Here is a 27,963-nt window from a genome sequence, read left to right as displayed (position 1 = left end):
AGCACCTTAGGTCTCCCCATTGCAGAAGCTGCTCTCAGGAAAGGAGGAAGAGAGAAGAAGAAAGGAGGAATGAAGGCCTGGCCACTGTAGCTAAAGCCCTGCATAAATTGCAGGGTGTTTGTCACAGCTCAATGTTTGAATTTCATGGGACAGGCACGACTGCCAAGACTCCCCTTTCCCTGCCCCAAACTGCTGCAATTTTCCCCATGGGATGGTAGAAGCAGGCATCCTGGCTTCAACCTCCCGCCTGAAGCCACAGCTACTCATGGGGGCTGGCGACAGGTCAGTCCTACCCTGGGAAGCAAGGTAGGGTGGTGAGCCAGTGCAGCTGTTTCACCACATGGCACCAGCTGTCCAAGCCCATCTCGGTCCAGGCTGCAGCTGCTGCTCCCTGCCTTGCTGGTGGGGAGAAGGGGACGGCATCAACACCACATGGCGATTAGGAGCCCTGGGCTCTCTAAACCTACAGCAGCCCCTGGCAGGCCCAGGGAAACACTGCAGGAGCTGAGACTAGGATCTGCACTTGGCACACAACCAAGTGTGTAAGGGGGCCGTACCCTTGCAAAGAGGTGGAGGGGAGTCTGGAATCCATCTTTTCACCCCACTTCCTCACACACCATCTCATGCACCCAGTGGCAGATCCTGGGCTCAGCCCTTGCCATGTCTCCCCTGGGCCTGCTGCTGAGCCAGGACTCCTAACTGCAGCATTGTCAGCACTGCCCCCCTCTCCCTGCTGGCCAGGTGGGCAGCTGTAACAACAGCCTGGGCTGGATGGTCAGTGTCATTTGGTGAAATCAGCCCAGCCTGCATCCATTACTGTGAGTTGTTTCATCCCCCGTTCAGTCTCCCCCCTCTACTGGAAAAATCACAATATTGGGTTAATTTCAATGCAATCCCTGAAACCGTGATTTAACAGGGCCTTACCGATAACACAAGAGAGAGATGGCAGCCTGGCCAAGTGCATCCTGAGACCCCTCCCTCCTCCTTTCCAGCTCCTTTGCTCCCCTTTCAGGGGAGGGATAGCTCAGTGGTTTGAGCATTGGCCTGCTAAACCCAGGGTTGTGGGTTCAATCCTTGCCATTTAGGGTTACTGGGCCAAAAATTGGGGATTGGTCTTGCAATGAGCAGGGGGTTGGACTAGATGGCCTCCTGAGGTCCCTTCCAACCCTAATATTCTATGGTACATGGCAATAAATGAAGCTAAACTCTTCAAACCCACTCGTAGCATCTTTCCCACAGCAGCAATTGCTGTAGGGATGCAATCTGAACACCAGCGGGAGGGGAGAAGCTAAGAGACACTGTCTAGAATGGCAGCTCTTTGGGGCAGGAACTGCCCACTTGGTCTGTGTTTGCACATTCCCTAGCACAATGGGGGCCTGGAGCATGACTGCAACTCCTAGGTGCTTCTGCAACAAAAAATAATCACACAGGATTCACTGCTGGAAAAGGTTGGAGTGTGCTCAGTTTAAGCAAATCGTTTTCAGCCTGTGGCGTTGGTTGGGCACGTAATCAGTCATCACATGGGATTGAGCATTGCTGTTCTCCTTCTGGAGCAAGTGTTTTTAAACAGGAGGCTGGGGAAGAGTGTGTGGTGGATACCCTTCCTGCTGGATGGGTCTATCTTCCCCCCCCCCACCCCGCCCCACCCTTTACCCATTGGTGGGCCCTGGCCACAAGGATTTACAAGGAATGGTTAATGGAGAGGCTGTAGCCATCAGAGAGGCCTCCACAGTCAAACAACAAGAGGAATTTCACAAGGAATCAAAGCACACTGTCATAATACTATCACCTTCTATTTCTCTTGCACCAAGATGCTCTACAAGCTATATACATACAGTGCTACTGAAATGCAGCCACTTCTGAGGTGGACTGCTGAACCCGTACGACAGTGGGACAAATCCACGTAGAAATTCCTAGTCAGGGATAGTGCTTGAAACTTTATTCGGTGGGGTTTGGAAACCTGGGTAGAAGCAACCGCCGGGTGGAGGATTCCAGGAGCCAGGACCTCAGCATTGCAGGCTGCCAAATAGGTCTAGGCACCTCAGCCTCTGCTGCCAGGGATGAGATGATGATCCTGGAGCAGACAGGGTGCCTCAGCGTGAGGGCTCGAAGAGGTACTCCAGGTCCGGCTGCCGCAGCCTCTGCTCCTTGTTCTTGTTCTTCGTAAACTCTCTCAGCATCACCATGACATCATTCTCAAACACCTCCGGAGTGGGCTTTGCTTCTTCAGGGAGAAAGGACACAGGTTGAGACACAGCACTCCCAACCCCATTTCTCAGAGTCATCAGCTTCACATCTTTGTGCAGCCAATCAGGAGTCACCCTGACCCCCGTCTCATATCCCTCTAAAGTTGTAGTGCCTCTTTCAAGTCTGCTTCACTAAATACCATGGGAACTCAGGTCAGAGCAGCTAACCACTCCTCCTAGTGAGACGCATCTCAGCTGTCAGCAAACAGCTCTATGATATAGAGGGAGTAAAACTCTACACCCATTCAATTAGTGCAGTATAGGGGAATTCCTTCCTGCCCCCAGTTTATGATCATCTTGTGCCTTGAAGCATGAGCATTGGAAGCTGCATACATTTTCTGAGCAAGAGTCACTGCAGTTGCTATTCTGATCCCCATACTGTATATTGCTGCATGTGAAGCCCAGGTGAGCTGAGACACACTCATCATCCCAGAAAGCTTCCTGCTCCATCTCATCATAGGAGACAGGGGCCAGGGACCAGTTATAATACCTAGCTCTTGTAGACTTTACAAAGGTCAGTATCATCACCTTATTTTGTGGATGGGAAAACTGAGGCATGGGGAAGGGGAAGTGACTTGTCCAAAGTCACCCAGCAGACCTGTGGCAGGTCTGGGAATAGAGCCCAAATCTCCTGAGCCCTAGCCCACTGATCTATCCTCTAGGCCACACTGCCTCCCCTGAAGAGTGCCCTGTTGCAATCAGTACCTGTTGCCCAGTAGTAAATATCCCAGTCGTTGCTGGGCTCGTTGATCAGACGGTCATAGAGGTTCAGCTGCCGCTCGGTCATGCTGTTCAGATTCTCCTTTGCAAAGAGGCTAAGTGAGGTGAGAGAGAAACCAGGAAGCATGAGGAACACAGGAACTGTCACACTCACAGCCAGGGTCCGTCCAGCCCAGCATCCTGTATGACACTGGCCAGTGCCAGCAGCAGGCAGATGTGGGATAATCTACCCCCAAGCAGGGCTCATCCAGGTCTCTAGTAGTTAAAGATCTGCTTAACACTGTAGATGAGATTTAATATCCCTAACAACATTGGTTATTCTTAATTATAACTCTGGATATTTTAATTATGCATAGAAATGTCAGGTCACTTGGGAATCTTACTACGTTCCTGACTTCGCTAACTTCTTGTGGTAGGGAGTCCCACAAGCTAATTAGGCACCGTGTGAAAAGGATTCGCCTTTATTATTTCTGAACTTCCCATCCTTCTATTTAATTGACTGTCCCGTTGTGCTTGTTATGCGACAGGGAGAACAGAAGCTCCCAACTTGCTTGTCTAGACCAGTCATTGTTTTATCAACTTATGTTTCCTCTTATTGGTCTGCTTTCAGACAATAATCTCAGTCTTTTCTTTCTCTCTCTGTAGGAGAGTTTTTCCAGGTCCTTGATCATTCTCAAACATCTCTTTTCGGCAATACCCTTTTGGAGATGGGGTAACAATACAGCATGCCTTAGCCAGCTGAGGCTGCACTACTGATGTACAGGACAGCATTAGAATATTTTAGCAGCACTGAATTTCACCTGCCATGGTGCTGCCCATTCCCCTAGCTGGGCTCGGGCTCGCTGAAGTTCCACGCAGCCCCCTGTAGCCTGACTAATCTCAGTCACTTCGTGGCCTCTGTGTGTCTGTGACCTCGCCCTGCAGGTCGCTACTTACACTGAACGGCACGGGACCCGGCACGGAACCTAAAGGCGAACTCGGCTCCCCGCCGTGGGGGAATGGGGAAGCCTGGCAGAGCCAAGGAGGGCCAGGAGAGCTGCTGGGGAGACGGAGACCCTCATGCCTTCCCCAAAGAAGGGGGCAGGAAGCGAATCCACCCAGGGAACGTAGCCAGCCAGAGGGAGACCCCGATCCGGGCATCCCCGCGCGGGGCCCCCCCTTACCTGAGCAGCAGGCAGTTCTCCAGCATGCCTCGCTTCCTGCTCTCGTACAGGAGCCGGGCTCTCTTGGCCGGCAGCGGCTCGCTGGGGCGCTCCTGCCAGGGGGGCAAGGGGATCTCCAGCAGGTCCTTCCGCGAGTCGGCCGGGGAGCCGCCCCGACAGCCGCGCCGGGCGGGGAGCGAGCTCGGGCGGGGGGCGCGGAGAGCCCGCCCGGAGAGAGACAGGAGCTGCCGAGAGAGCGGGCGCGTGAGGGGAGCCGGGGCCCAGGCGGGGGCGGGGGCGGGGCTGCCTCGCAGTGACCCGCCCCCAGCCCGACACCCCGCAGGGCGCCCACCCGGGGCGGGGGTTGTGCCCCAGGCTCTGCCCCTCCCCCGCAGAACCTCGCCCCGCTCACCCGAAGCCCCATCACCGCTGCCGCCGCCGCCATCCCGCTGCCTGGGCCCAGCCGCTCTACTCCGGCCTCTCTATGGTACCCCCGGTCCCGGCGGGCGGGGGCGGAAGGGGCGTGGCCTGCGGCGGAAGGGGCGGGGCGTGACGGCGCTGGCTGTGGCGGTGAGCGGTTCGCGCGCTTCGGGCCTGCTCGGGACGCTGGGCCCCTGCGCGGTAACGGGGCGGCGGGGCCCCCCCCGGTGACTCGACGCAGTGGGGCCGGCGCGGGGGGGGATCGGGGCCGCGGGGCGGGGGGGCGGTCGGCCGGCCGGCCGGGCCCTGAGGCGGTGGGAGCGCTGGACGGGCCCCCGCTCTCCCGGGGGGGTTGGGTGAAGCTGGCGGGGCGATCGTGGGGAGGGCGGTAGATCTAAGCGGGGGAGGGGGAGCCGGGTGGGCAGATGTGGGGGAGCCGGGGCGGGTAGGTCCGGAGGGCGGGGGTGTAGACTCAGGCCGGGCGCACATGGCCGGCCCGTCTTACTGAGCCGCCTCTCCCCGCAGTGCACCGCACCTCCTTCCTTCCTGTGCCCCCGGGCTCTGGCTCCCGCCGCGGCTGGAAATATGTCGGAGGGGGTGGATCTGATCGATATCTACGCCGACGAAGAGTTCAACCAGGTGAGCGGCGAGTGAAAGCCCCACCCCCATCACGGCGGGGATTTGCAGAGAGTTGCTGGGAAGTCTCATGGAGTTGGGGGGGGCTATTTGGAGAAGGTGGGGCTTCCCCACCCCCCCTTGCGGTGGATATTAAACTCCTGAGACTCGGAGGCTGTGAAGTAGGCTGCAAGGGACCACAGGTGGAATCTGGTTCCTACCCGTCTGGTAAAGGCACGTGATGGGGCTTGTGTGCCAGCAGAGGAGCATTATGGTGCTGAAGGGTGGCTCTGAAAATCCCCACAGAGCATGGGAAGCCTGCAAAGAGGGGGACTGTTGTTAAGTCATTATCTGGGTCCATGACTGGAATCTGCTGGGATGTTTTTTTTCAGCTGGAGCGAGTGCTTGTTTGATTACAATCTGTGGGCAATAGGGAGAAAGAAGTGGGCAGTACCTATTGGACTGAAATGTCCTTTAAGACAGGGAGATCTGTGTTGTTGGAGAAGAGATGGATACAACAGATTGGGAATTTAGCCATCCTCTTCTGCAAAACATGAGGGTAAGAGACAGGAAATGAAACCAGAAGAGAGCTAGATGGGGCACCTATTAGAGATCTCTCTGCGACCGTAGACACATGAACACAATCTGATTTAGGGTACTCAGGACTTCAGGATGCTGAGCTCTTAAGGAATTGTAGCTGCTTGAATAACTGGGTATTATCAGAGAGGTGCCTAAATTACAAAGAAATTATCCTGATGATACCAGGAATTGAAAATCTGTCCTGGATTTACAAGAAGAAAATTATTGTGAATGTGTGAATAATAAGGTAGCTTATGTAGTAAGGAACGTGAATGCAGTGTTCCAAATGTATTAGATTTCATGGAAGCAAATTTTGGAGAGTTAAAAAATCTGGACAGGTGGGTATAATGGAAGCAAGTTCAGCTCCTTGAAGATGAAAATGCTATGGAAGTGCTAAGTATGAGATCATGGAAGAAGGTTAGAGATTTTTAGACAGGAAACTGCAATCAATCTTGATTACTTTTCAGGAGCAAAATGCAAAGAACAAGAGACTGCCAGTGTGGTCTCATGAGGGGTTGAACAGAAATTTGAAGGCAATAAACTCCTGTTCTGAAAAGGTGGAAGGTTACCAAATGAGACTATACCAGAAGTTGAGCCGTGAGGGAAAAGTTAACACTGGCAAAAAAGAATGTTAACCATGACATGGGTGTTAAGGGAAATGTGAGAGACTTTTACAGGTATCCTGAGAGAAATAGTAGTGCTTGATTGGAAGTAGATGCATTAAATGAGGATGAAATTGAGGATGGTTCTAAATGGGTGATATCTTGAACGCCTTTCTGAAATCTTACCTTTAAAAGAACTGCATAAAAATTATGGTATTTCTGAGCTGCATGACCCCCAATATAGCCTGGCTTCATCCCCCACTGAAAGCAGTTTTAACTTTAAAATAACCATTTACCTTTTTTTGGAATCCGCTTGGGACTTTCTGATTGACTGAAAGCATCCTAGAGTACAGCATGGTTATCCAAGTCTCACTGGATCCCATGCTATAATGATAGGTCAGAATTACATTCTGGGATGTGGCCATTGAAACAGTTCAGTGCAGAAATATACTTAATTTATTTTCCTTGCAGTTAACCTTTAACAAGCAAAATCAAGAAAGTAGCTTTGGACAGTTGAGTAGTATGAGAACTGAGTAGCTATTGTTAAAGAGTAGGTATGAGAGAACTTGGAAAATATGAACATATGCAAATTAGTCTATCAGGATTACAGGCATTCTAGAGTAATGGAAAATGACTAACAAATTTCTTGAGTCATTGGTGATTATTTTGAAAAGCCCTGGGGAAGGAGATATGCTACCAATCTTCAGAAAAGGGAGAAAGAGTGACCCTGGCAATTACTGTTTGGAAGGTCTATCAGTTCCTAACTAAAATAAAAGTCTGTAAACATCTTGAAGGATAGCAGAGATATGAGCAGTGTAAGCATCATGGAATTATAAAGAAAAAAAATCAAGCCCCTCTCATTTGTTGGCTTTCTGTTGTTTTAACTTTAAAGCACTTACTGTGCCACAGTAATTATCCAGGTTTGGGTTGGCTCTGAGTATTTTCACATGGCTTCAGAAGTGGCTGGAAAAGCAGAAACCAAGAATGGTAATAAAAGGCAATGTATTGAGTTGGGAGGAAGATGTTTACTGGATGCAGAAAAAAATCTGTATTGGACATGGTCTTACTCAACATCTTCAGTGGTTCTCTGGAAGTAAACCGCATGATAAAAACATTCACGGATAAAACATCTCCCACATACATGAATAGCTGTAGTTTTTAAGTCTAGAAGTGATCATTATGATCCATCTAGTCTAACCACCTGCATAACCAAGGCCATGGAATTTCATTTTCAATGGGAGGAAGACACCTAGAAAGCAACAGTGCTAAGAGAAAGAGGCTGTGGCGTGATTGTGGGTAGTTTGCAGTGTTGTGGTTGTTTTGGTCCACAGATCTTGAGAGATAAGGTGGGTGAGATAATGTCTTTTATTGGACTGACTTCTGTTGGTGAAAGAGACAAGTGTTTGCCACTAGAAGACATTACCTCGTTCACCTTCTGTCTCTAAGGTTATGTCTACACTAGAAACTTCAAAGCACTTCACTTTGAAGTGTGTGTGTGCGCTCTCCCAGCACTCGGAGCCTGTCCACACTAGCGCTTTAAAGCACTCAAATTTGCAGCACAATCACTGATTTTTCACACCCCTGAGCCAGCAAATTAGAGTGCTATAAAATGCAAGTGTAGACAAGCCCTAATAGTGGCTAGTGAGTTGGGCCTTCTGTATCCTGCTGCATGGTGGAGCTCAATTCTTTGGCAGGACACCCCTACTCCTGATTCCTGTGATTAGTTTTACATCCTGTGACAAAGTAAAAATTCTACTGCAGCTATTTGTTCACAAAATAATTCCAGAGCACAAGATTGTAATTAAATCTAAAAATGCACCACTTAATCAATATACGATTAGTCAAGGGCTCAGTCCTTGCAAGGTTCAAATAGACACGGTTGCGGATTTGAGTTGCAGCAGGGAGATCTTAGCTGCAGAACATTGTTGCCATACTTTCCAGGTGGGGATGGGCTGTAAAGTGCTCTCTTTGTCTTACTGAATGAGGTGACAAAGGTAGTCTTTTACAGCCAGCGCATGGCAATGTGGGGAAAGGCCCTGAAAAGCCAGTTCTCTTCATGGCAAAGACAATATTGGGGTGAGATGGAAAAATGAACAAACCTTGGGAAGATCTTTGATTGTTTATAGCTGGAGCAGCAGCAAATAGCATAATTAAGGCTTCAGAATGGTTTCCATTCCAACCCCCTATTCTTATGCACTTGTAACTTTCTGAAACTCACCTTTCAGGCTTGGTCTGTGTACAAAGGTGACTTTGTTGGGGGTGGAGGAGGAGTTTAAACAGAAACAGCTGAGCAGTTTTTGAGAATGAGTACAAAAATATTTTCCCTGTTAAAATTCTTGTAACCTTTTTAATCACCTCTGCAACTGAAATAGCTGGGGGCCGAAAATGGAAATTTGGCTTGGAAATAGCTCTTGCTTTTGAGAAGGGCTTGTGTAGAACCTTAACTGGCATTTCCCAACTTCACATTGTCTAACCTTGCAATCTTGGTACTTCCTTTTGTACGGAATGCAGTGTATCTTACTGCTCTTTGCTGCAACCTTAGAGACACATGTCAAAGGGTCAGGGCAACTGTATCTGTATTTCCCCTTTGTGGGGCACCCAGTTTAATTTGCAGAGTGCCCCGCCTTGCACTGTGATATCCACAGCAAGCCAGACTGCCTAAGAAGAACAGCACCTGTGCTCTGCTGTCTCTCTGAAGACCTGTGGCCGGTGTATAGCCAGCAGTTATAAGTTACCATGCAGCTCCTTCTACATTTATTCTTAAAAAGTATTACAGAGAAAACCTATTAAAACAATAAGAAAACCTTACATGACTGCTCAGAAGCTTACCAGAGGGCACCCCCAACTCCCACCCAGGGCTCTGATAGATTTTAGTCCTTAAAAATCCAGAACTGGGTGCTGGCAGATCAGCTGTTTCTTTATACAGCTCGGCCCTTTGATCTTGGCCTGCTGTAATGGGTAATCAGCAGACACTGACCCTCTGTTCAGGGTAAAAACAACGAGGAATCCTTGTGGCACCTTAGAACGCCCATCTTTTCATGTACTGTGTATATATACCTGCTACTGTATTTTCCACTCCATGCATCTGGTGAAGTGGGTTTTAGCCCACGAAAGCTTATGCCCAAATAAATGTGTTAGTCTCTAAGATGCCACAAGGACTCCTTGTTGTTTTTGCTGATACAGACTAACACAAACTACCACTCTGAAATCTGTTCAGGATGGAGCTTCAAAAGGCTGGGGTTTTGCATAACTGGAGGTGGAGAATTTGCATTAACCTCTCCCTAAGGATTCCCCAGGAAATCGACTTCACACTTATTGTCCCCAAAGTCCATATGCGTCTGGCACATTTTCAATATAGTCTTTTAAACGCCCAGGTCTCTTATCTGTCACATCACCCCCCTGGGCACACAATAATACATGAACTTTTACACAAGGCTATTCCAGGAAATTGCCATAGCTGCCTCAACTCCTTACTTTGATTGTCAGATCTTTGGAGGCAGGGACTGTCTTTTTGTTCTGTATATGCACTGTGCCTTGCACAATGGGGTCCTGGTCCAGGCCTGGAACTATTAGGCACTACTGCAATATAAATAAGGTATCTGTTTATAGTACTGAGAAATACTCTTAGAGCTTATGCTCAAATAAATTGGTTAGTCTCTAAGGTGCCACAAGTACTCCTTTTCACGGCTGTTACTCTGAAACCTGTCTTAGTACTTTAGGATTCCAGGCAAGTCATAAGTATGAAAAATATACATTAAGTGGAACTCCACATATACCCCAGGTTAAATATAGCCTAGAGTAATATATTTATATATCTATATATATCTCATAAATATTTCATAATGAAATCTAGCCTAGAGCAAGAATTTGAAGGCAGATCTAGGACTGTTCAGTTTTGTGTCTAAGAAACTTCTTCAATTACCCATGAAAGTGGTGATGCTGTTTTTTTTCTCACCCAAAAATGTATGCCCTATGTAGGGACTACCCTGATGATCAAAATATGAGTCCTCATCCTGAAAGGAAAACTGCACAACGCCTTCAAAAGATGAGCCTGGGAGCTTAAATGTATAACTTTGCTAGATACTGAAAATCATGGGCTCAATAGAAACACTGGACTTACTATGGCTTATTACAACAATCTGTAACCCACTATCTGCACCCCAGCTTCCCCCCCCCCCCCAGCCCTTTCCTTTCCTCCCTGTTACTGGCAGGATGTTAACAAGCCACTTCACCTTGAATAGTCCCTTGAAATACATGTTAACTACTTATGCTTAACAATCTGTTCTACCTTGTATTTATCTGTGACACTGATTACGTTTCCCAGCCCTGAAGAAGAGCTCTGTTCAAGCTCGAAATCTTCTCTCTCTCACCAACAGAAGCTGGGCCAATAAAAGATAGTACCTCCCCCACTTTCTCTCTCTAATATCCCAGGACCAACATGACTATAACAGCACTGCATACAACATAGGTAGATCTAACTCAGTAATGATACACTGGACTTTGATGGCAATGAAAACAAATGACAAAATGCTACACCTGTGTGTCTGAGGTTGTAGAAGAGAATTGCCTGCCAGATGCTGCATTTGAGAAGCAGCCTGCAGCCCTGTGCTTGGATTGTGTTGTGAGAGAGGTGAGCAGTGGCACAGGGATGACCTTAGGATGTTTGATCTGCAGAGGTGTTTTCTTTCATTGAGCCCCTGCTCTTTGGTGTTGCTTTATAAAGGTCAGAGTGTTCTGATTGCTTTTTACCTTAGAAATACCAAGTTTGGCCTGGCTCTGGTCTCCTGGCAGATGTTGAAAGCGCAACCAGACCATCTTAGCATTCCATTAACTGGGGTTTGCGTGGCACACAGTAGCACCTGGTTAAATTAAATTAAATTGGAGAGGGGGTTAATAGAAAAGAGCAACATATTAGGCAGAAACTAAAGAGGAAAACCCATGGGGGAGGTTTTCAAAGGCGGGCATCTAATTCCCATTTTCTGCTGATGTTAGGCAACCAACACCATCTGTACCTATGAATATCTCCCCCTATGTGACTGAAAGATAAAGAAAGGAAGAGGCTGGCTTTATAAGATAGGCTCTGCTTTGGGATGCTAGCTGCAATCCTCCTCCTGTTATAACAGTAGCCAAAAAGAAAAGAGACTTGAGTCCTCACTTTAGGAAGTATGCTAATGATTGACTGGTTGGAGGGCAGGTGTTTTGACAAGGATGGGGAGACACTGGCAGTGTAAAAGGCAGTTGGACATGGATAAATGCAAAGGAAGGGGATTTCTGTGTCAGCTGGGGAGAAAACACGTTCTGTGGTGGATTCCACAACTGAAGAATTGTAGCAAATGTAGGGTTCTGGCTGTTGATTCAGAGATTTGAAGTCCAGAAAGGACTATTGTGGTGATCTAGTCTGACCAGGTGTACAACACAGGCCAGAGAACTTCCCCAAAATAATTCCTAGAGCTGATCTTTCAGAAAACATCCAATCTTGATTTAAAAATTTTCAGTGATGGAGAATCCACCACGATCCTTGGTAAATTGTTCCAATGATTAATTACTCTGTTAAAAATCTATGGCTTATTTCTAGTCTTAGATTCAGCTTCCAGGCAGTGGATCACGTTCTGCCTTTCTCTGCTAGACTGAAGAGCCCATTATTAAATATTTGTTCCTTGTGTCACTACTCTTCTTATCAAATGTGGAGCTTGCCAAAGCGGTTTGCGGCAGGAATGGATCAGCATTCTCATTGCGTGCCACAGGATTACCTGGTTAATAGTGTGGGTACTGATGATCCAATCAGTGGATTGCATTCAAAGCCCTTTCTAGGGGTGAATCTCGATTACTTGCCAGTCGTCATTCTTGATGTAGATGCTTATAGACTGTGATCAAGTCATCCCTTAACCTTCTCTTTGTTAAACTAAGCAGATTGAGCTCCTGGAGTCTGTCACTGTAAGGCATGTTTTCTAATCCTTTAATCACTCTCGTGGCTCTTCTCTGAAGCATCTCCAATTTATCAACTTCCTCTTGAACTGTGAGCACCAGAACTGGACACAGTATTCCAGCAGCGGTTGCAGCACGGCATTTACAGGCACAGCCCATTACAAAGCAGAGAGACAATCTCTGTACAACTCCAGTGGTGGAATGCCAGCTACAGAGTTCAGTTCTAGGCACTTTGTTATAGAAAAACTGGCAATATATTGGGGGAGGAGGAGTTCAGAAAAGGGCAGGAGAAACGCCCAGGAGCTGGGGAGATTGACTTGTGAGGAAAGATTAAAAAATGTTTGAACCTTGGCTAAGTGATGACTATGGGGAGTCAGAACCGTTTGCAAGGAGCCATGGATCTGAAGATGAATTAGTGGTGGAAGGTCTAGCTAGGACTAATGGAAGGAGATTGAAAGAGGGCATTTTTAGACCAGTTTTAGACCAAGTATCCAAAAAGGTCCCACTGGAGACTTCTTTCTATAGGAATGTGGGGTTAGTGTTCCAAGGCAGGAGGATGGTCACCCCTCCTTGGAGAGCTGGACTGGTCCAGGCACTAGGGATCATCTATTCCATCCCCTGGACTAAGGCATGTACCTTCCTGGACTTCCAGGAACTGTAGCCTGGAAATGATGCATCAAGTCAGATCCCGCCCAACTGAACTCATTGGCTGTTTTATCCTTGATTTCATTAGGAGCAGGAGCAGGCCCTTAGATGTGTGTAATAGCTTTAAAATGGCTCTCTTTCTTGAAGGAATTGTCCGCCTGATCTCATGTCTCTGGCCTATCCTCGATGTACACTCCTGCTTATATTGTCTCAGTGCAAGAACAAGAGTGCACTTGATGAATTAAGATAATTAACTTCAAGCATATGAAATGTCTTCTAATGCATAATTAACCTGTGGCACTTGCTGCTGCGGGGTGTCAGTAAAGCAAATAGCTTTATAAGAGTTTTGAAAGGACCGTAGCATTTGTTGTAACAGTAACTGGGATAAAATGATAAGCTAAGGGCTCTAATGCTTACAGTCTAATAAGAGCAGTAGGAGGAAATTGCCCCCCACTTAATTGCACTGCTTCCTCAAAAGCCTCATGCCACCTTGGGTTCAAGTCTCCTAAGTTAAGCCTGGCCAGGAGACTGCAGAGGAAAGCCCAGATGCTGCAGTAGGCAGTGCTCTTTCCTCTGAGTGCTGAATCAGTGCCCCTGGGATCAGATGTAAAACGGAGGCCCTGGCCACTTGTGATCAGAAGAGTCGCCCTAGCCAGATTCTGTTCTGCGTTTGGAAGTTCTCCCCATAGTTTCATTTGGATGCAGCGTTCTTCACTTCCTGTCCTAAACTGTTGTCCTTTTTGTGACCCCCAAATGAGTCACATCTGCACACTGACACACAAGCTGCTCCCATGAGGCTGCAGAGCCCACACAGCTACAGGAGAGTGAGCCACATTCCACCGTGCCTCCTGTGTTGGCCGAATCGTGGTCTCTGTTCCATGGCAGAGGAGGTGGGGCTAGTGAGAACCAATCTGGATTTGAGGTTCTGAGGGAGAGTTGGTGGCAATGAGAAAAGTCCTCTCTGTCATTGAACTCCTTTGTTGTCTGAAATTTATGGCAGGAGCTTTGCAGACACGTAGAGAAACGAGTCCTTCCCAAGGCCACTTAGAGTCTGAACCAGGCAGGAAAAATGTTATACCCAAGATAATCATTCAGATTTAGGATGTGGAAGACACAGAGAGGCTGAAGAACCAGGAGTGTCCCTGTTACATGGTACCTCAGCCCAGTAGCATTCCTTCCCTTTGGCTTCTGAGAGTGGGTGTTCTAGTGAAACTCGGTCTGGGCAGGAGAGAATGATTCCTTCTCAGGATTGTTTTGTCCTTGGCGTTTAATCTCTTGGGTGCACGGGCTGTCTCCCAGCAGATCAGAAGCACTGGACAGGACAAACCTCTAGCCTGCTGGAACCTCTCCCTTGACGTGACTGGCTAGTGATTGATTGTTGCCGAGCTGGTAAACCGGCCCTGTGGGCTTGTCACAGAAATGCTCACTGATCTCTTGTGTGTCCTAGGACTCCGAATTCAGTAATGCTGACCAGATGGATCTGTACGACGACGTGCTAGCAGCAAGTTCGCAGCCACCCGAAAGCCGCACCAGCAGCTCAGAGGCACCGACCGAGATCCGCCAGGAGCAATCCCCCAAGCCAAACAGCAAATCGCCTGCCATTCTGTATACCTACAGTGGCCTGCGCAACAAACGGGCTGCCGTGTATGTGGGCAGCTTCTCCTGGGTGAGTCGGGTCACTGATGCCTACTGGAAGCACATGGCCTAGTAATGACTGTCCTCCACTTACTGGGGACAGATGCGGTGTCTTCAGTGCTTGCAGTCTGGGCTGCAATTGTAACTGTCAAGTGAAGTGAAATCAAGGTTGGTCTGTACGTGGATAGGGGTCCTCTAAGGAAACCCATGTTCTATAGAAAGGGATGTGGTGTAGGGGGCTCTCTTCCCTTTGTGTCAATACTGAACCAGTGCCCCATCCTGGGCTTGCAGGGGCTGTGCTATCAAACAGTTAGTGAGGTGTGGTAGAACAGAGACCTGGACCACCTGTAGCCAATGGAGATCTCATGGTGCGGTCTGCATGGGACTGGGATATAGAGCCTTTCCAGCTTCGGAGCTAGTGCAGTGGGAGAACGATGGCTCTGCGCCAGCTTATGTGCTCTTGTGGCTGTGGGCTGGCTTATATGACATGAGGTGGTGGCTCTCTGAAGAACAGATGTCCCCACTACACAAGCCACTGACACAGTTGGGACTAATTGTCCCCTTTGTTGGTAGTCCCTGAGAGAAGCCAAGGACTGAATGGGCCTGGAGACAGAGCTCTGCCCCACAACCCCTGTGATCCTTTTTGCTCCAGGCCTGTTAGTTGGAGTGGCTCGTGGGGGAATCTTACCCTGCTGCTCAAACTCTGTAGACAGAGCCCTTCAATCACCACAGCTCTCCATGGTGCCTTTCCCCAGATCTTACGACTGTCATTTACAGCTGCCTCCCTGGGGATTGGTGGCTCCCAGACACTAGGGTTACTAGGCTGGGCTGTATCGCCTTCCCACTGAAAGCATTTGTGGCGTCAGAAACCAGAGCCTATGCTAAAGATCCTAGGGGGAGATTGAGCAGGGCGAGCCTTGGTGGTGGTGAATGATCGATAATGCTAGTCCTGGAACAAGAGTGTGTGGCCCAGAGATCCTGCCATAGGGCCTCAGCAGCTAACCCTGTCCTTTTCTACCTGTTCTCACTCAGTGGACAACTGACCAGCAGCTGATCCAGATTATTCGCTCAGTGGGGGTCTACGATGTGGTGGAGCTGAAATTCGCGGAGAACCGAGCCAATGGCCAATCCAAAGGGTGAGAGCACTGGGGGGGACCCAAGGCCTTCTGGCATGGGGCCAGTCCGCAGAGGGAGAATTCCCAGGGTCTTCCGGCGGTGGGCCAGTCCAAAGAGTGAACACTGTTGGGGGAGACCCTGGACCTTTTCTCCTATGGGTTTGTCACCGTGATCGTCCTTCCTGTTCCCCTTGGGCAGGGTGTCAAGAGGCCTTCTTGTGGAGCTGTGTGGAGGCTTGAAAGGTGCTTGTGTGAATGGAGCTAGTGTGTTGAAGCACAGAGGATGAGGTAGTGAAGAGGTGATGGGGAGCTGATGGGAGGCACGTAGGAATGCCGGTTATCCTGCAGTGGTGGGTTGGGTTCAGCTGCAGATGGACGTCCATAGCGAGAGGTGAGGATTGCTGCTTTCTATGCTGCCTGGGCCATGGGGAGAGGTGTAGATTGAAGCATCCATGGTTGCCCATTGGGTTGTCCCCACAGATTGTGGTCGGGGGGAGGAGGGCAGGCTTGGTCCCTTGATGTGATGGGGTACTGGTCTGCCATCATCTGCTTTTCTCTGGCTCCCCCCAGGTATGCAGAGGTGGTAGTTGCCTCTGAGAACTCAGTCCACAAGCTCCTGGAGCTGCTGCCTGGCAAGATCCTCAATGGGGATAAGGTGGAGGTGAGACTGGCCACTCGGCAGAACCTGTCGCAGTTCGAGGCACAGGCTCGGAAACGTAAGTGGGACAGGCCCGCCACCAGGGCGGGGCGCAGGGTGCATGAGGAAGGGGAGACTCCCATTGGGCCCTAGAGATCCTGAGCAGAGCTTCAGCGGCCTGAACCAACGAAAACCCTGGGGTGGGGGCTGAATTCCCAGGAGTCTCTGCGTGTTTTTCCTGTTGCTGCCAAGTCTGACCAGATCCTGACCCGAGTCTTTATGATCCCATTTTAGGTGCTCATAGACTGCGAAGATCCCTCGTAGCCTCCTCCTCCTCCTCCTCCTCTCCAAACTGAATGGGCTTAAGCTCTTCAGCCTATCATCATAGCTAAGACCCTCCATATCTATTAGTAGCTCTTCTCTGGACCTTCTCCAGAATTTGTACATCCCTGCGGAGGTAAGGTGCCCAACACTGGACGCAGTACTCCAGCTGGGGCCTCACCATGGGCCTTGTACAATGGCCTTTTTCCTCAGTCTGATGGCCTGGCCCAGTGTCCCAGCCCCGCCCCGGCTAGGGGGCGCTGTGCAGCTGGAGGTGCCATCTTTCCAGGGACACACATGATGAAACTGGCCACCTGTGGTCATAGTCAATCCCATGGCACGTTTCGTAAGAGGAGAATTACTGCCCCCTAGTGCTCTGGACAAATTCCAACTGAGTGACTGTCCTGTAGCCTTCACACGCCCCAGGCAGTTGCAGTGGAACACCAAATTTTCCATTGCCCACCCTGAATTGTCAAAAAGGAGTGTTCTGCTCTGTCAGACCACTGCCACCTTCTGCCATGGAGGTGGCTGCATTTCAGTGGCAGGTGAGAGGTTCCTCTGTTCTGTCCCTTACCTCACAGGGCTGTTGTGAGGCTATTGGCTTTGTCTGCACTGGGGAATTGCCCTGGCTATAGCCATTGGTGTAGCTGTGCTCACCCTGATGGAGCTGACCAACGCCTGGTATGAATGGAGCTTCTACCTGAATGAAACCGGGCCAGCTCATAGCAGTTTACCATGTACACTAGGGGGTTTGCATCAGTGGCTGTTACAGGACCGCTCACCAGGGCAGGCAAGGCCTCAGTGTGTCTCCAGCCCTTTGATTCTGGGCTGAAAGGGGCTAGAGAAGGGAAAGTTTTCTTGTAGTAGTAATCTCCCTTGGCTTGTTCCCAAAGCTCTTCAGACATAGCCTCAGGTCCTGTCTGTCCCCACAGCTGCAGATGAGCAACATCTGCATGTCTGCTGCTGATTTAACCTCCTCAGACTCAGACTCCCTCATGGTCCGCATCTGGTTACTTGCTCTCCAGTACTTGGTAGCCATGAGAGTTCTGGATCCAAGCTGTGTCCCTCTAAGTTTGTTCACCTTATAATCCCGTTAACCCTTTCCAGATCCACTCCCCCTAGGGGATTGCAGACTCTGTGGGTCACGGTCACTTAAAGTATTGGCAGGATTTCAGTCTCTGCCGCTGTGCAGGCCCAAACCAGTTGTATTAACCAACAAACAGGCAAGCTCTCACTCATGCAGTGCTCCGCTGCGGCCTCTTGCAATTTGTCAAGGCTTTTGGCTTCTGCCCGGGTAATCAATTTGCATTGCATCTTCCATCCCCTGTGTTCACCACCGGGGCGCTGCCTTGGAAGCTTTCCTGATGTCTTGGTGGAGAGCAATCATGCCCTGGCTGAGGCCCGTGGAAGTGGAGGCTACGTTTGGCTGGCTGGATCTTTCTCTTGGTACCTCAGGCTCCTCTGAAATCAGGCGTGTGGCTGTGGGAGACAGGTGCCCCAATCTCGAGGCGGGGAGGTGTGGTAGGGGCTGGTGCAGGGTCAAGGGGACGATATGTCCCTCCCTCGGTCACTGGGTCATTCCATGCCCTGCCTTCTTCCCCCTTCCCTGGGCTTGTGGGGGCTGCCGCACCAGCTAACTCCCTTCAGGTGGCTTTCCTATGGATAAAGTCACCCCTGTGCTCACAGGCCGTTCCTCTTCTTTGCTGGCTAACAGGGGTGCCGCCGAGGGCTCACTCCCGGGACTCCTGGGATTCGATGGATGGCCGAGCCACGCCGACAGAGAATGCCGTGCCGCCCCCTCGTGTGGAGAAGCCCCCTTCCGTGCTGCCTTTCTTTAACCGCCCCCCTGCTGCCATGCCCCTCATGGCCCTGCCCCCTCCCCCGATGCCTCCCCCACCACCTCTCTCCTCCAGCTTTGGAGTGCCACCTCCCCCGCCAGGAATCCACTACCAGCATCTAATGCCCCCTCCTCCTCGACTGCCCCCCCACCTGGCCGTGCCACCTCCAGGGGCAGTCCCTCCTGCCCTGCACCTTAACCCTGCCTTCTTCCCCCCGCCAAATGCAACGCTGGCCCCGCCGCTGGACACCTACAAGGCCTCTGCAGCATATAACCACAGCAGGTGAGAGCAACTCTAGCCTCTGCTGGACTTGGAATTGTGGGGGCAGGAGACAGCAGCACCGTCATAACCGTGTGTCAGCCAGATCTGGCCTACTGAGCCCCAAGAGGGCAAAAGGTGTTGCTATGGGGTGCCAGGTGGTTGCCCCTGGGAAGCTCTGCCAGGTGGGCATTGACCCTCAGCGCCTTTTGAGTCCGTTCCAGCGGGTGGGAGCTGTCTCTCCATGCCCAGCTGATAGGCGTGTGCTCTGTTCTGTGCAGTCGAGAGCTAGGCCCACTGCCTCCCCCGGTGAGCGAAGCCGAGTTTGAGGAGATTATGAACAGGAACCGAGCGATTTCCAGCAGTGCCATTTCCAAAGCGGTGTCCGGAGCCAGCGCAGGTAACAGCAGCCCCCTGCCACCTGCCGTCCTCCATTCCCTGCCCAGTCCCTTTCCTCACCCCTCTCCTCATCTCCTGCAGGGGATTACAGTGATGCCATAGAGACCCTGCTCACGGCCATCGCTGTTATCAAACAGTCCCGCGTAGCCAACGACGAGCGGTGCCGTGTCCTCATCTCCTCCCTCAAGGATTGTCTTCATGGGATCGAAGCCAAGTCCTACAGCATGGGTGCCAGCAGCAGCTCCTCCAGGTAAATCCTTGCCAACCAGAGCAGGAGGGGAGAACTCCTTGTTCTCATCTTGGGCCTCTGGTGGAGTTTGGGGAGGGGCACAGCTCACTACCCTTTGGGGAGACCTGAGTGGAAGGCAGCAGCCCCTTTGTCTGAAGATCTGGAGGGGAGCACGGCCTGGGAGACACTTAGCGCCTGGCCTTGTCTTCCAGAAAAAGACACCGGTCTCGGGAGAGGTCGCCCAGTCGGTCCCGCGAGAGCAGCAGGAGGCACCGGGACCCACTCCATAATGAGGATCGGCACGAGGACTATTTCCAAGAAAGGAACCGGGAGCATGAGAGACATCGGGACAGGGACAGAGAAAGGGACCGGCACCACTGAGAAAGGTGAGCTGGCCCGAGGCCCTGCTCCTTCTATCCCCCTTGTTCCGCAGGGCCATCTACCTGCTGCCAATGGGGCACACCTTCCCCTAGAGGGACGTGGCAAACTCCTGGGGGTGCAGACTGGACATTACGTAGTCTATTTCCCCTGGCTTTTAGCAGTTGACTCTCCGTGGCTAACATGGCAGCCCCTCCAGTTAGTGTCATAACTACACAGTGGCCGCCTTCTGGATCTCAAGCAACAAATGATCTTTCATTGCCTGCAGTGTGTGTTCCAAGAGGGAAAGCCCCAGGGGAGAAGAGAAGGGAATGTTCCCATATCTCCTCTGATGGCTGCTGAATAACCAGCACTGAAGTCCCCCATTGGTGGTTTTCCGCTGCAACTGCAACCAGCTTGGTGCTGCTACTTATTCATGTGCATCAGCAGAGTCATTTCCAGCTCCGTTCCTCTCCTTCCTGTGTCTTCACATGATTGAACTGTAGTAGGCTGTGAACCCACATTGCCCGCACTGAACAGCAGAGAGCGAGCTCCTTGCCCTTTGCACTCTGTCCTCGTTTCTAGGTTCAGTGCGGGCAGTGTGAGGACAGGGCTTTCCTTGGTCAGGTATCCTCCAGCTATGGAATTCCCTTCTGGGGTTAGCCTGCCGGAGTCCCTCACTGGCTGATTACAGCACCCTGCAATATCCTGTTAACCATCTGCAGAGCCACGGGACATTGAGCTCTGCTGTTTTGGGTGGCTTGGCTGGGGAGAAGTGGCTTCTTGGATTTTTAGGATGGAAGTGTCAATAGCATGTGTGTGTCCCCCCTCCCCCCAGTAGTGGGGGGACATGACAGTGGTCTTCAAATACTTGAAAGGCTGCCATAAAAAAAAGAAGAAAAGTTGTTCCCTCTTGCTACAGAGGGCAGGACAAGAGGCAATGGGTTCAAGCTATGGCACTACAGATTTAGATTAAATCTGCTTCCTAATTCTGAGAACCGTAGGGCAATGGAACAGACTGTCTAGGGAGGTTGTGGAAGCTCCTTCACTGGAGGTTTTCGAAAGAGGCTGTCTTGGATGGCTTAGACACAACAAATCTGCATCTTGGCAGGGGGTCAGACTAGAACTAGGTGACCCTTGCGGTCCCTTCTAACCCTCTGGTTCTATTATAGCTCTACTGGAGAGGGCCATGCAACCTTTTAACTTAGGGCTGATGGGTCAGGGCTTCCAGTTTCAGACCATGAGCTCCTTTCAGTCCACTATTTCAGAATCACTTGGTGGGTGCGGGGAATGGAGGGCACTGCACAGTTTCCCCTGTGTCTACCCAGATGTACAGCCTTTCCTGCTTTCTGTCGGGGCTTTTGTACAGCACTTAGTCCTAAAGAATTAAAAACAGCTACCCACTAGAATTGCCTTTGAAGGTCTTGACTAAAGCCCAGCAGCGTGACCCATATGCTGCCCCTGCTCTCCTCTGAGAGAGGACACCACTAAGGAACAAGCTGACTAAGAAATTACAAAGCATCAACCCTGCAAACATAACATCCCATGGGAGCTCTCCCAATCCTGCCTGGGCAGCTGGGATAATGCCAGGATTTCTGCTGCCTCCCCTACCTCTAGCCGTACTGAGGTGGGCAGCGTTAGAACTACAGACCAGCCTCCAGTATCCTCTCGAGAACCACGGTGTTTTGGTCTCGTTCCTGCTGTGTGGGAAAGTTCTCTTTCCGGGACTCAGTGCATTGGTTGGGCTGCCTCTGGGTGAGACATAGGATGGCGGTGTCCTTAGTCTGTTGCAGGGGGAGTGCTCTGCATTCTTTGTGCAGCTGTGAGGATTTTATTTGGCAATAGGCTGGTGCCTCTTAAATGATCTGCCTACTGCTGGAGTGCCTTCTCCTCTGAGCACTGCCGCACCCCGACACACTACTGATTTGTACTAGGGTAAGACCGAGAGGCCCCCCACTGCAACTGGATCAGCTGCTGAGAGTTTCTTACCCAGATCAAAACATTGGTATCCAGGGGAGCCCTGGGTTTCAAACCCATGATTGCCTTATACTTTTAAACATTCATCCCCCACCCCAAAATGTTTCCAGTGTGAGTATTGTCCAGGCATGATGGGGGCCTGGTAGTTAAAGCAAAGAAAGGGGGTATTGGGAATGGAGCCAAGCTTTCTTTGCCACTGATTAACAGTGAACTCTGGCAAGTTACTTCCCTTTTCTGTGCCTCAGTCCCCCCTGCCCCTCTCCAGTGGCCGTAGTATTTGTCTACCTGCCACTGGACAGGGGCTTAATCCATTACCCATGTGAAGCGCTCAGATCCTTGGCTGAAAGACATTCTAGAATTGCCCAGTGTAACCTGGTCTTGTTAGCACGTCCTTTGGTGTAGAGAACTGCCTGGGGCAAGTCCCCTCTCAGCAGAACCCGTGTGGTTTGCAGGATTTATTCCGGAATGTACATTAAATATTCCAGGTGAAATGACTGCCCTCTAGGTCACTGGTTCCAATCCAGCCTGGGTTGGTCATGACCTTCTGGCGATTTGACCTGTGCAGGTTTGGCTGATCTCAGTCGGGTTCCTAGTGCACAAGAGTCCTCGCTGGAGAGCCCACGATCTGTTAGACATGAATTGGCCTCCTTGGCATTCCCAGCTGTTCAGCCGAGGCCAGAATGGGCCGGGGAGGTGGAGTGCCTGTCTCGGGACAAGGCACCTCACCTGGTGGAGCCTGCCCTGGGGGTGGAGGACTTCCCTCTCCAAGGCCGTGGATGCTGCACCTTGATCCTGTCAACACCAAACTTGCACAAAGACAAATGTTAAAAGGCAGGTCCGTGGGGGGCCTTTGCCTCCAGTGGGGGAGGCTGACTGGGCCCCAGGCTGACCCTTGCTGAGCAGTTGGCATCGGCGGCAAATCAGTGCCTGGTCAGCGCAGCAGGGAGACTGTGTGACCTGTTGTCTTGTTCTGTCCCTTCCAGGAGTTTGGTTGGCAGTAAGTGTTTTTAATGGACTTGTATCTCCTCACCTCGATCAGGACTGAAGGACGGAGGCCGCTCCACCCCTCTCCTCCCCACTGCCCCCAGCTCCTTCCAGGCACCCAGGGAAAGCCACGTCGCCTGCGGGACTCCAGCTGGCACATGGTGGCCTCGGGACCCACACTCGCTGCTGCTGCTTCCTGGGGAAATGCTGGAAGACGTGGAGTTAGGGAGGGATAGCATCGGGGCCACTGTGAGCAGGGAGTGCTCCAGTCCACGGATACTCGGACCCAAAGAGAAATGGTGCTTTTCCATGGAAGCTTGTGAGCTCCTTCCTCTCCGTGGCCCTTCCGGGGACAGCTGGAAGGGAATCCATCACCCTCATGTGTGCTGGGGAGGGTTGGAGGTGGGGACGCAGATATCCCTGCGTGGTGTCTGCCGCCTGGCCTGCTTGGCTCACTGGGGCCAGTATCCATGCCCTCCCATGGTGCACTGTCTTCTCGTCCTGTGTTGGGGAGCTCTCCTGAGGAGTGTGATCCCTTCTCCCAACCAGTTCTAGGTCTGGCTTGTCTGGCCCATTATACTCAGCTTAGATAACAGCATTTCTTCTTTCCCCTGCCTCATGGAGAGCAGGCTGGCTGCTGCTTCCCATCACGTCTTTCTGCTCCCTGTTGTCGTTCCTGTAGGCGCCTCTGAGTCCTCTGTGTTCTGCCCTGGCTCCTCTAGGGGGCTTGTCCGGAACAGAGGTGGCCACTCTCGGCTGGACTCAACACCTCTGGCTCGCCATGCTGATCTCATGCAATAACTGTTCCAGTTCACGTTTTCCCCTACCGCAAGCCCCAGCCACCTGTTTCTCCAGAGCCAGCCTCCTCCCAGAGAGGCTGCCTTCCTTGTTTTAGAGGAAGCGGCATGGGCAGAGACTTGAGTGTTGTGATATCGGTGGATGGAGATGGGGTGGGCTGGGGGCTGGCTGGATGAGCCCAACCACTGATAACCTTGTGAGTTGCTTAGCCTTTTTGGGTGGTGGGAGGTGCATTGATTCCAGGGATGGAGAACTCTGCTAGGGAATCCTGCCCCTTCATAAACACTCTAGGAATGGGAGCTCCCATTCGAGTGCTGCGTGGGGGGTTTCTTTAGACTGCACCGCTGCTTGCTATTGCTCTATGGTGCGTGATGGTGAGCAAAGGGTTTGGGGTGGCTGAGAGTTGGTCTGCATCTAGCTAAGGCACCTTGGTGCCTCTTCCAGCACATGGGGCTGATTGTGTCCAACGGTGCGATGCCTGAAGGGCCGGGGGAAACATAACCACCATTTCCACCACAGCCTTCAGCTGGTGATTCTCGAAGGCTGGTGGGATAGGTGGTGTGGAAGGAGACATGTTCCCTTGAGCAAAGGATGCTGTAGGGTACAGGTGGCCAGAGAGCAGCCTGCATGTGTCGCACCACAATGGCATCTGAGCAGCAGCCTGTGGAGACTACACATCCCAGCATGCAGTTCTCCAGTCACTTAGCTCAAGCTATAACACATTGCATGCTGGGACCTGTAGTCTCCAGAGCCTGCACCTTTATGTAAGACTGAGGTCAGCAACCACCTGCTGCATTTTATGACATTCAGTGTGGCCCTCCTGGCAAGTTGTGGACACAGCTGGGCAAAACCTGGGCACCATCCCCCACAGCAGAGGTCTCGCGCTCCAGCTGGGCACATCAGAGAGGGTGGCAGGGACTGAGAGTGCACAGCCTGCCTGGAGGCTGGTGAAGTGAAGTGACACCTCCATAAGAACTGTGATCAGTGAGCAAAGGCCAGCTCTGGATGTCTTTTTTTAAAAGAAAATGACAAAAAACAGAAACTTAAAGTGAGGTGACATTAAAAAAAAAAAAGTGTAAAATACCAGAAAACCCTTTGACAGGAGAGTGTTCTGTTTTTTTACGTAATGACACAAATTTTTAGTTTATTTCAGAATAGTGGGGGGAGGGGGGATGATAAAAAATAAAATAAAAAGCAACTCCCCAATTCCCCTCCCCCAGTTCTCGGTGATTTGATTTTTGTCTCTTTCTGATAGGTTGGAAATTGTGTAATAAACTTGATGACGTTGTCAATCTTTTATACTGCATTGTATGTTTTTTTTTTCCTTTTGTAACAAAATATTTTAAATAATAAATGGGGTGTGAGCTGTTTTACGGAACCTGCATTGCATAAGATTCTCTCTCTGGGGCCATGGTGGTATTGGTACTGTAAATGGGGATCTAGGGTTTGGGACTCTGGACTCCTGGATTCTTGACCTTGCTTGTGATCTGATTTTCAGAGGCGCTGAGTCCTCAGAACCAGAACCAGCATTTAATGGTCAGACGTATAGGAGGCTGCCAAGGACACTAGGCCAGCTACACCCACCCCCAGCCAAGGCTGCTGCCAGTGCTTCTAAAGTATGCCTCCAGCCCAGCCTGCAGCTTCCTGCCCTGCAGCAGTGGCTGGGACTGAAAGCAACTGCTCGGCCATGGCTTCTCTCTGGCTATCCCCTCCCCAGGTAGGGGAGATTTCAGGGGTTTCTGACCCTTTAAGGGCACACCTGTTTGGAAGTTGTGGATCTCTGCCTCTCAGCCAGGACAGCATTCAGGGCTGTAGTGCTTTAAAAGCACCACCTTCCAGCACTGACCGTAGGCAGCACCATTGACCTCAGCAGGTCAGTCCCATGCCCTGTGAAGTGTAAGGAATACTGCCCCCACCCCAGGAGGTCAGATCAGTGCCTGTGGGATGCTTTGAGATCCACTCTTCAAAAGGGACAGAGGCAAAGTTTTGCGTGCTTTCCAACAGACCGTGGTTCAGGCTGTACGTCAGTCCTTGCTATCCAAGAGGATCTGAAAGTCATGGTGCTTAGGGGTGGGTGGAAACTGCGCCATTCGGGTAGGCCTAAGTTAAGGTTAAAATAATCAGAAGTAGGAAGGTCAGGTTTAGAATGAAACCCTAAATGCTCGAGTCTGGAAATAACGCAAACTGTCCCCTTCACCTTCCGTTACCCTCCCCTGGCCACCTACCCACTGTTAGCTGTCTTCTCTGTTGAGTGCTCGCATTACAGTAGTACAGACTTCTGTTGATGGTCTAGCCCTCTGTATCAAGGGATGGTGGCCTGTATGTCCATGATGAATGTAGGGAAAGTTGGCGGTGGCTTGGATCTGGATTGTTGGGGCACCTTGGGTCTTTTTAGGAGGGTGACTGGGACAGAGCTCTTTGTGGTGGATGAGGACAGGATATTGGATAGATCATGTGTAGGGTAATGGGGGTAATGTTTCATACTGCCAGCATGGGGGTTGGCAGTGTAGTGGCTGTTTTCTGTAGCGTGGGATGGTCTGTGGTCCATAGTTGAGAAGTAGATAGTGGTTGGGGACACTGTTAAGGTTGGTGACTGTACTTTATAGAATTCCCAGAACAGCTGGGTTTTGTTTCTTTGAACTAAAATTGTGCTATTCAAACCTTTTAAACATATCTCCATGTTCTTTGGCTTTCAAGTGCTTAATGATTTCATTGCCAGTGGTCAGCTGCATGGTTCCTTTACAAACTTACTGGGTTGTTTTTGTTTTTTGTTTTGGTTGGGAAATTAAGTTTTTGGCAACGGCTTTTTATAATGTATGGAACTTTCTGTAGATGGAGTTGCAGCTGACGGGAGCAGAGCCCCCCCCCCCCCCCCAGGCTGTGACTGCTGTGGAGTTCATAGGCGCAGCCTGCGCCATTCGAAACTGCATACAGGTTCCTACATCTCTGCCATGCCTGGTCCTAGTCAAAATCCTCCTCTCCTGACTGCTGCTCAGGGCCTTTGGCAAGGGCTGGAACCCTGCTGTTACAATGGGTGCAAGAGACCTCATCAAATTTAGAAGGGCCATGCAAAATACCAGGTAACCTAAAAACCCTTTTGAGGCTCCCCGAAACTCTTCTCCCTCAAGAACGTCTCTTCTGATCCCTCCCTGAGGCAGCTCTCTGGCAAAAGCAGCTAACATGAGCTGTGGGGTGGACTGGAGGAGTGTTGGTGGAGCTGGAGGTAGCTCTCAAGCGAGGTATGGCAGCAGGTTAGTTGTAGACTTCCCTATGGAGAGGACCACGCAGAGGTGAGATCTGCAGAACAATCTCCCAGGGGAAGTGGGGGAAACCCCAGCCCTGAAGACACCTAAAACTAGACTAGGGACAAATTCCTAGACGACGTCTTGTTGGGACCAATCCTGATGGACTAAGTGGGACCTGATTGGCCCCTTCCAAGTTGCATTTCTGGGGTGGTTCCTTGTAAAAGGAAGACGCTTGGCAAATACAGGCTTCTGGCAGTCCTGCACAAGGGGTTGGGACTTGGTGTCAGTTATGAACTGGTTCTTGGTTAGTTAAGCACCGTGTTGTGGTGTGCGTTTGTGTGGGGAGGGAGGGAGACCCAAGCTAGAGGGGAAGGAGAGAGTGGAGCACATCCAGTTAGGCTGGTGGTGATGGCCTGGGGATTACAGGTCAGGCTTGATGATCTGGTGGCCCCTTCTGGCCTTGAACTCTGACTCAATGACTCTATTGGTGGGGGTGGTCCCCTTCCCCATGCTGAAGGAGCTGTGGCCCTCAGCAGGATTTGGGGGAGGAAGATGCAAGGAGGGAAGTATATGCTATGACAGGAGTCAGGTCCCCTGCCTAGCTGTGATTTTGCACCTACATTGACCAGCTACATATGAAGTCCACTGAGAGCCCCCTAGAGTGATAGGTAGAAACTGAATGTGAATCCTCTGCCACCCTGCTGAGAAAAAGTGGCACCCAGTAGCGTGCTGGGCTGGGTCCCATGGTACAATACCTTCTTTGAGTTTGGACTAATAACTGAGGTCCTGCGAAGCTGAGGGACATTCAGGTCACATGTGAAATGGGTCCCACCAGGGATGACAAGGGCTGGCTGGTGGCTCCTGCAGAGAAACAGCCTGCCTGCCTCCTAGAGGCATCCTGCTGGCAGCGATTAAGAAAGCAGCCCTGTATGGTCCCAATCTTGCAAGCTGCTGCCCTTTCAGGCTACTCTTTTCCAGGTATGGCTCAAATGCCAGCAACCATCAGACTGTATCCACTAACCCCTGCACCCTTCAGCCCAGGTGTGGTAGCACGGAGCTTTAGGCCATAGTCAGGAGTCTGTACTCACACTGCTCAGTCTGCTGCCTTTCACCCTGGTGAGTAAAGTCCTGCCTACTAGCGCAGGCCAGAGTGGCTGGGGCAGCCCTGAACTGACTCTGGTCATTCTGGTTTCAGAGTAGCAGCCATGTGGACTAGATGACCTTCTGGGGTCCCTTCCAACCCTGATATTCTATGATTCTATGTTAGTCTGTATCC

The 27,963-nt window shown here is 51.0% G+C and overlaps 2 protein-coding genes across 5 annotated transcripts; one reads left to right on the top strand and one right to left on the bottom strand.

The window, feature by feature from the left end:
* Nucleotides 1-1,777: 1,777 nt before the first annotated feature.
* SDHAF2 (succinate dehydrogenase complex assembly factor 2) lies at nucleotides 1,778-4,629 on the bottom strand. The gene is made up of 4 exons (XM_073346931.1): nucleotides 4,521-4,629; nucleotides 4,130-4,353; nucleotides 2,952-3,061; nucleotides 1,778-2,224 (listed from the first exon to the last, which is right to left on the bottom strand). Exons 1-4 carry the CDS (start codon nucleotides 4,551-4,553, stop codon nucleotides 2,094-2,096), a joined length of 498 nt encoding a protein of 165 aa, XP_073203032.1. The 5' UTR covers nucleotides 4,554-4,629; the 3' UTR covers nucleotides 1,778-2,093.
* Nucleotides 4,578-24,820, top strand: CPSF7 (cleavage and polyadenylation specific factor 7). Of its 4 annotated transcripts, none has more exons than XM_073346928.1 (10): nucleotides 4,578-4,678; nucleotides 5,054-5,167; nucleotides 14,342-14,560; nucleotides 15,562-15,665; nucleotides 16,215-16,360; nucleotides 18,317-18,722; nucleotides 18,980-19,098; nucleotides 19,179-19,347; nucleotides 19,539-19,712; nucleotides 22,700-24,820. In XM_073346928.1, exons 2-9 carry the CDS (start codon nucleotides 5,114-5,116, stop codon nucleotides 19,705-19,707), a joined length of 1,386 nt encoding a protein of 461 aa, XP_073203029.1. In that variant the 5' UTR covers nucleotides 4,578-4,678; nucleotides 5,054-5,113; the 3' UTR covers nucleotides 19,708-19,712; nucleotides 22,700-24,820. The 4 variants fall into 4 exon arrangements, with proteins under 4 accessions (XP_073203029.1, XP_073203028.1, XP_073203031.1 ...); XM_073346927.1 differs by having other exon boundaries at nucleotides 22,644-24,820; XM_073346930.1 differs by having other exon boundaries at nucleotides 4,656-4,729; nucleotides 22,644-24,820.
* Nucleotides 24,821-27,963: the final 3,143 nt, after the last annotated feature.

This window comes from Lepidochelys kempii, chromosome 6, assembly GCF_965140265.1.
Source record: "Lepidochelys kempii isolate rLepKem1 chromosome 6, rLepKem1.hap2, whole genome shotgun sequence".
In the NCBI taxonomy this organism is placed as follows: Eukaryota; Metazoa; Chordata; order Testudines; family Cheloniidae; genus Lepidochelys; species Lepidochelys kempii.
The sequence above is the reverse complement of the archived record's forward strand: the minus strand, read 5'-3'. Positions and strand labels throughout refer to the sequence as shown.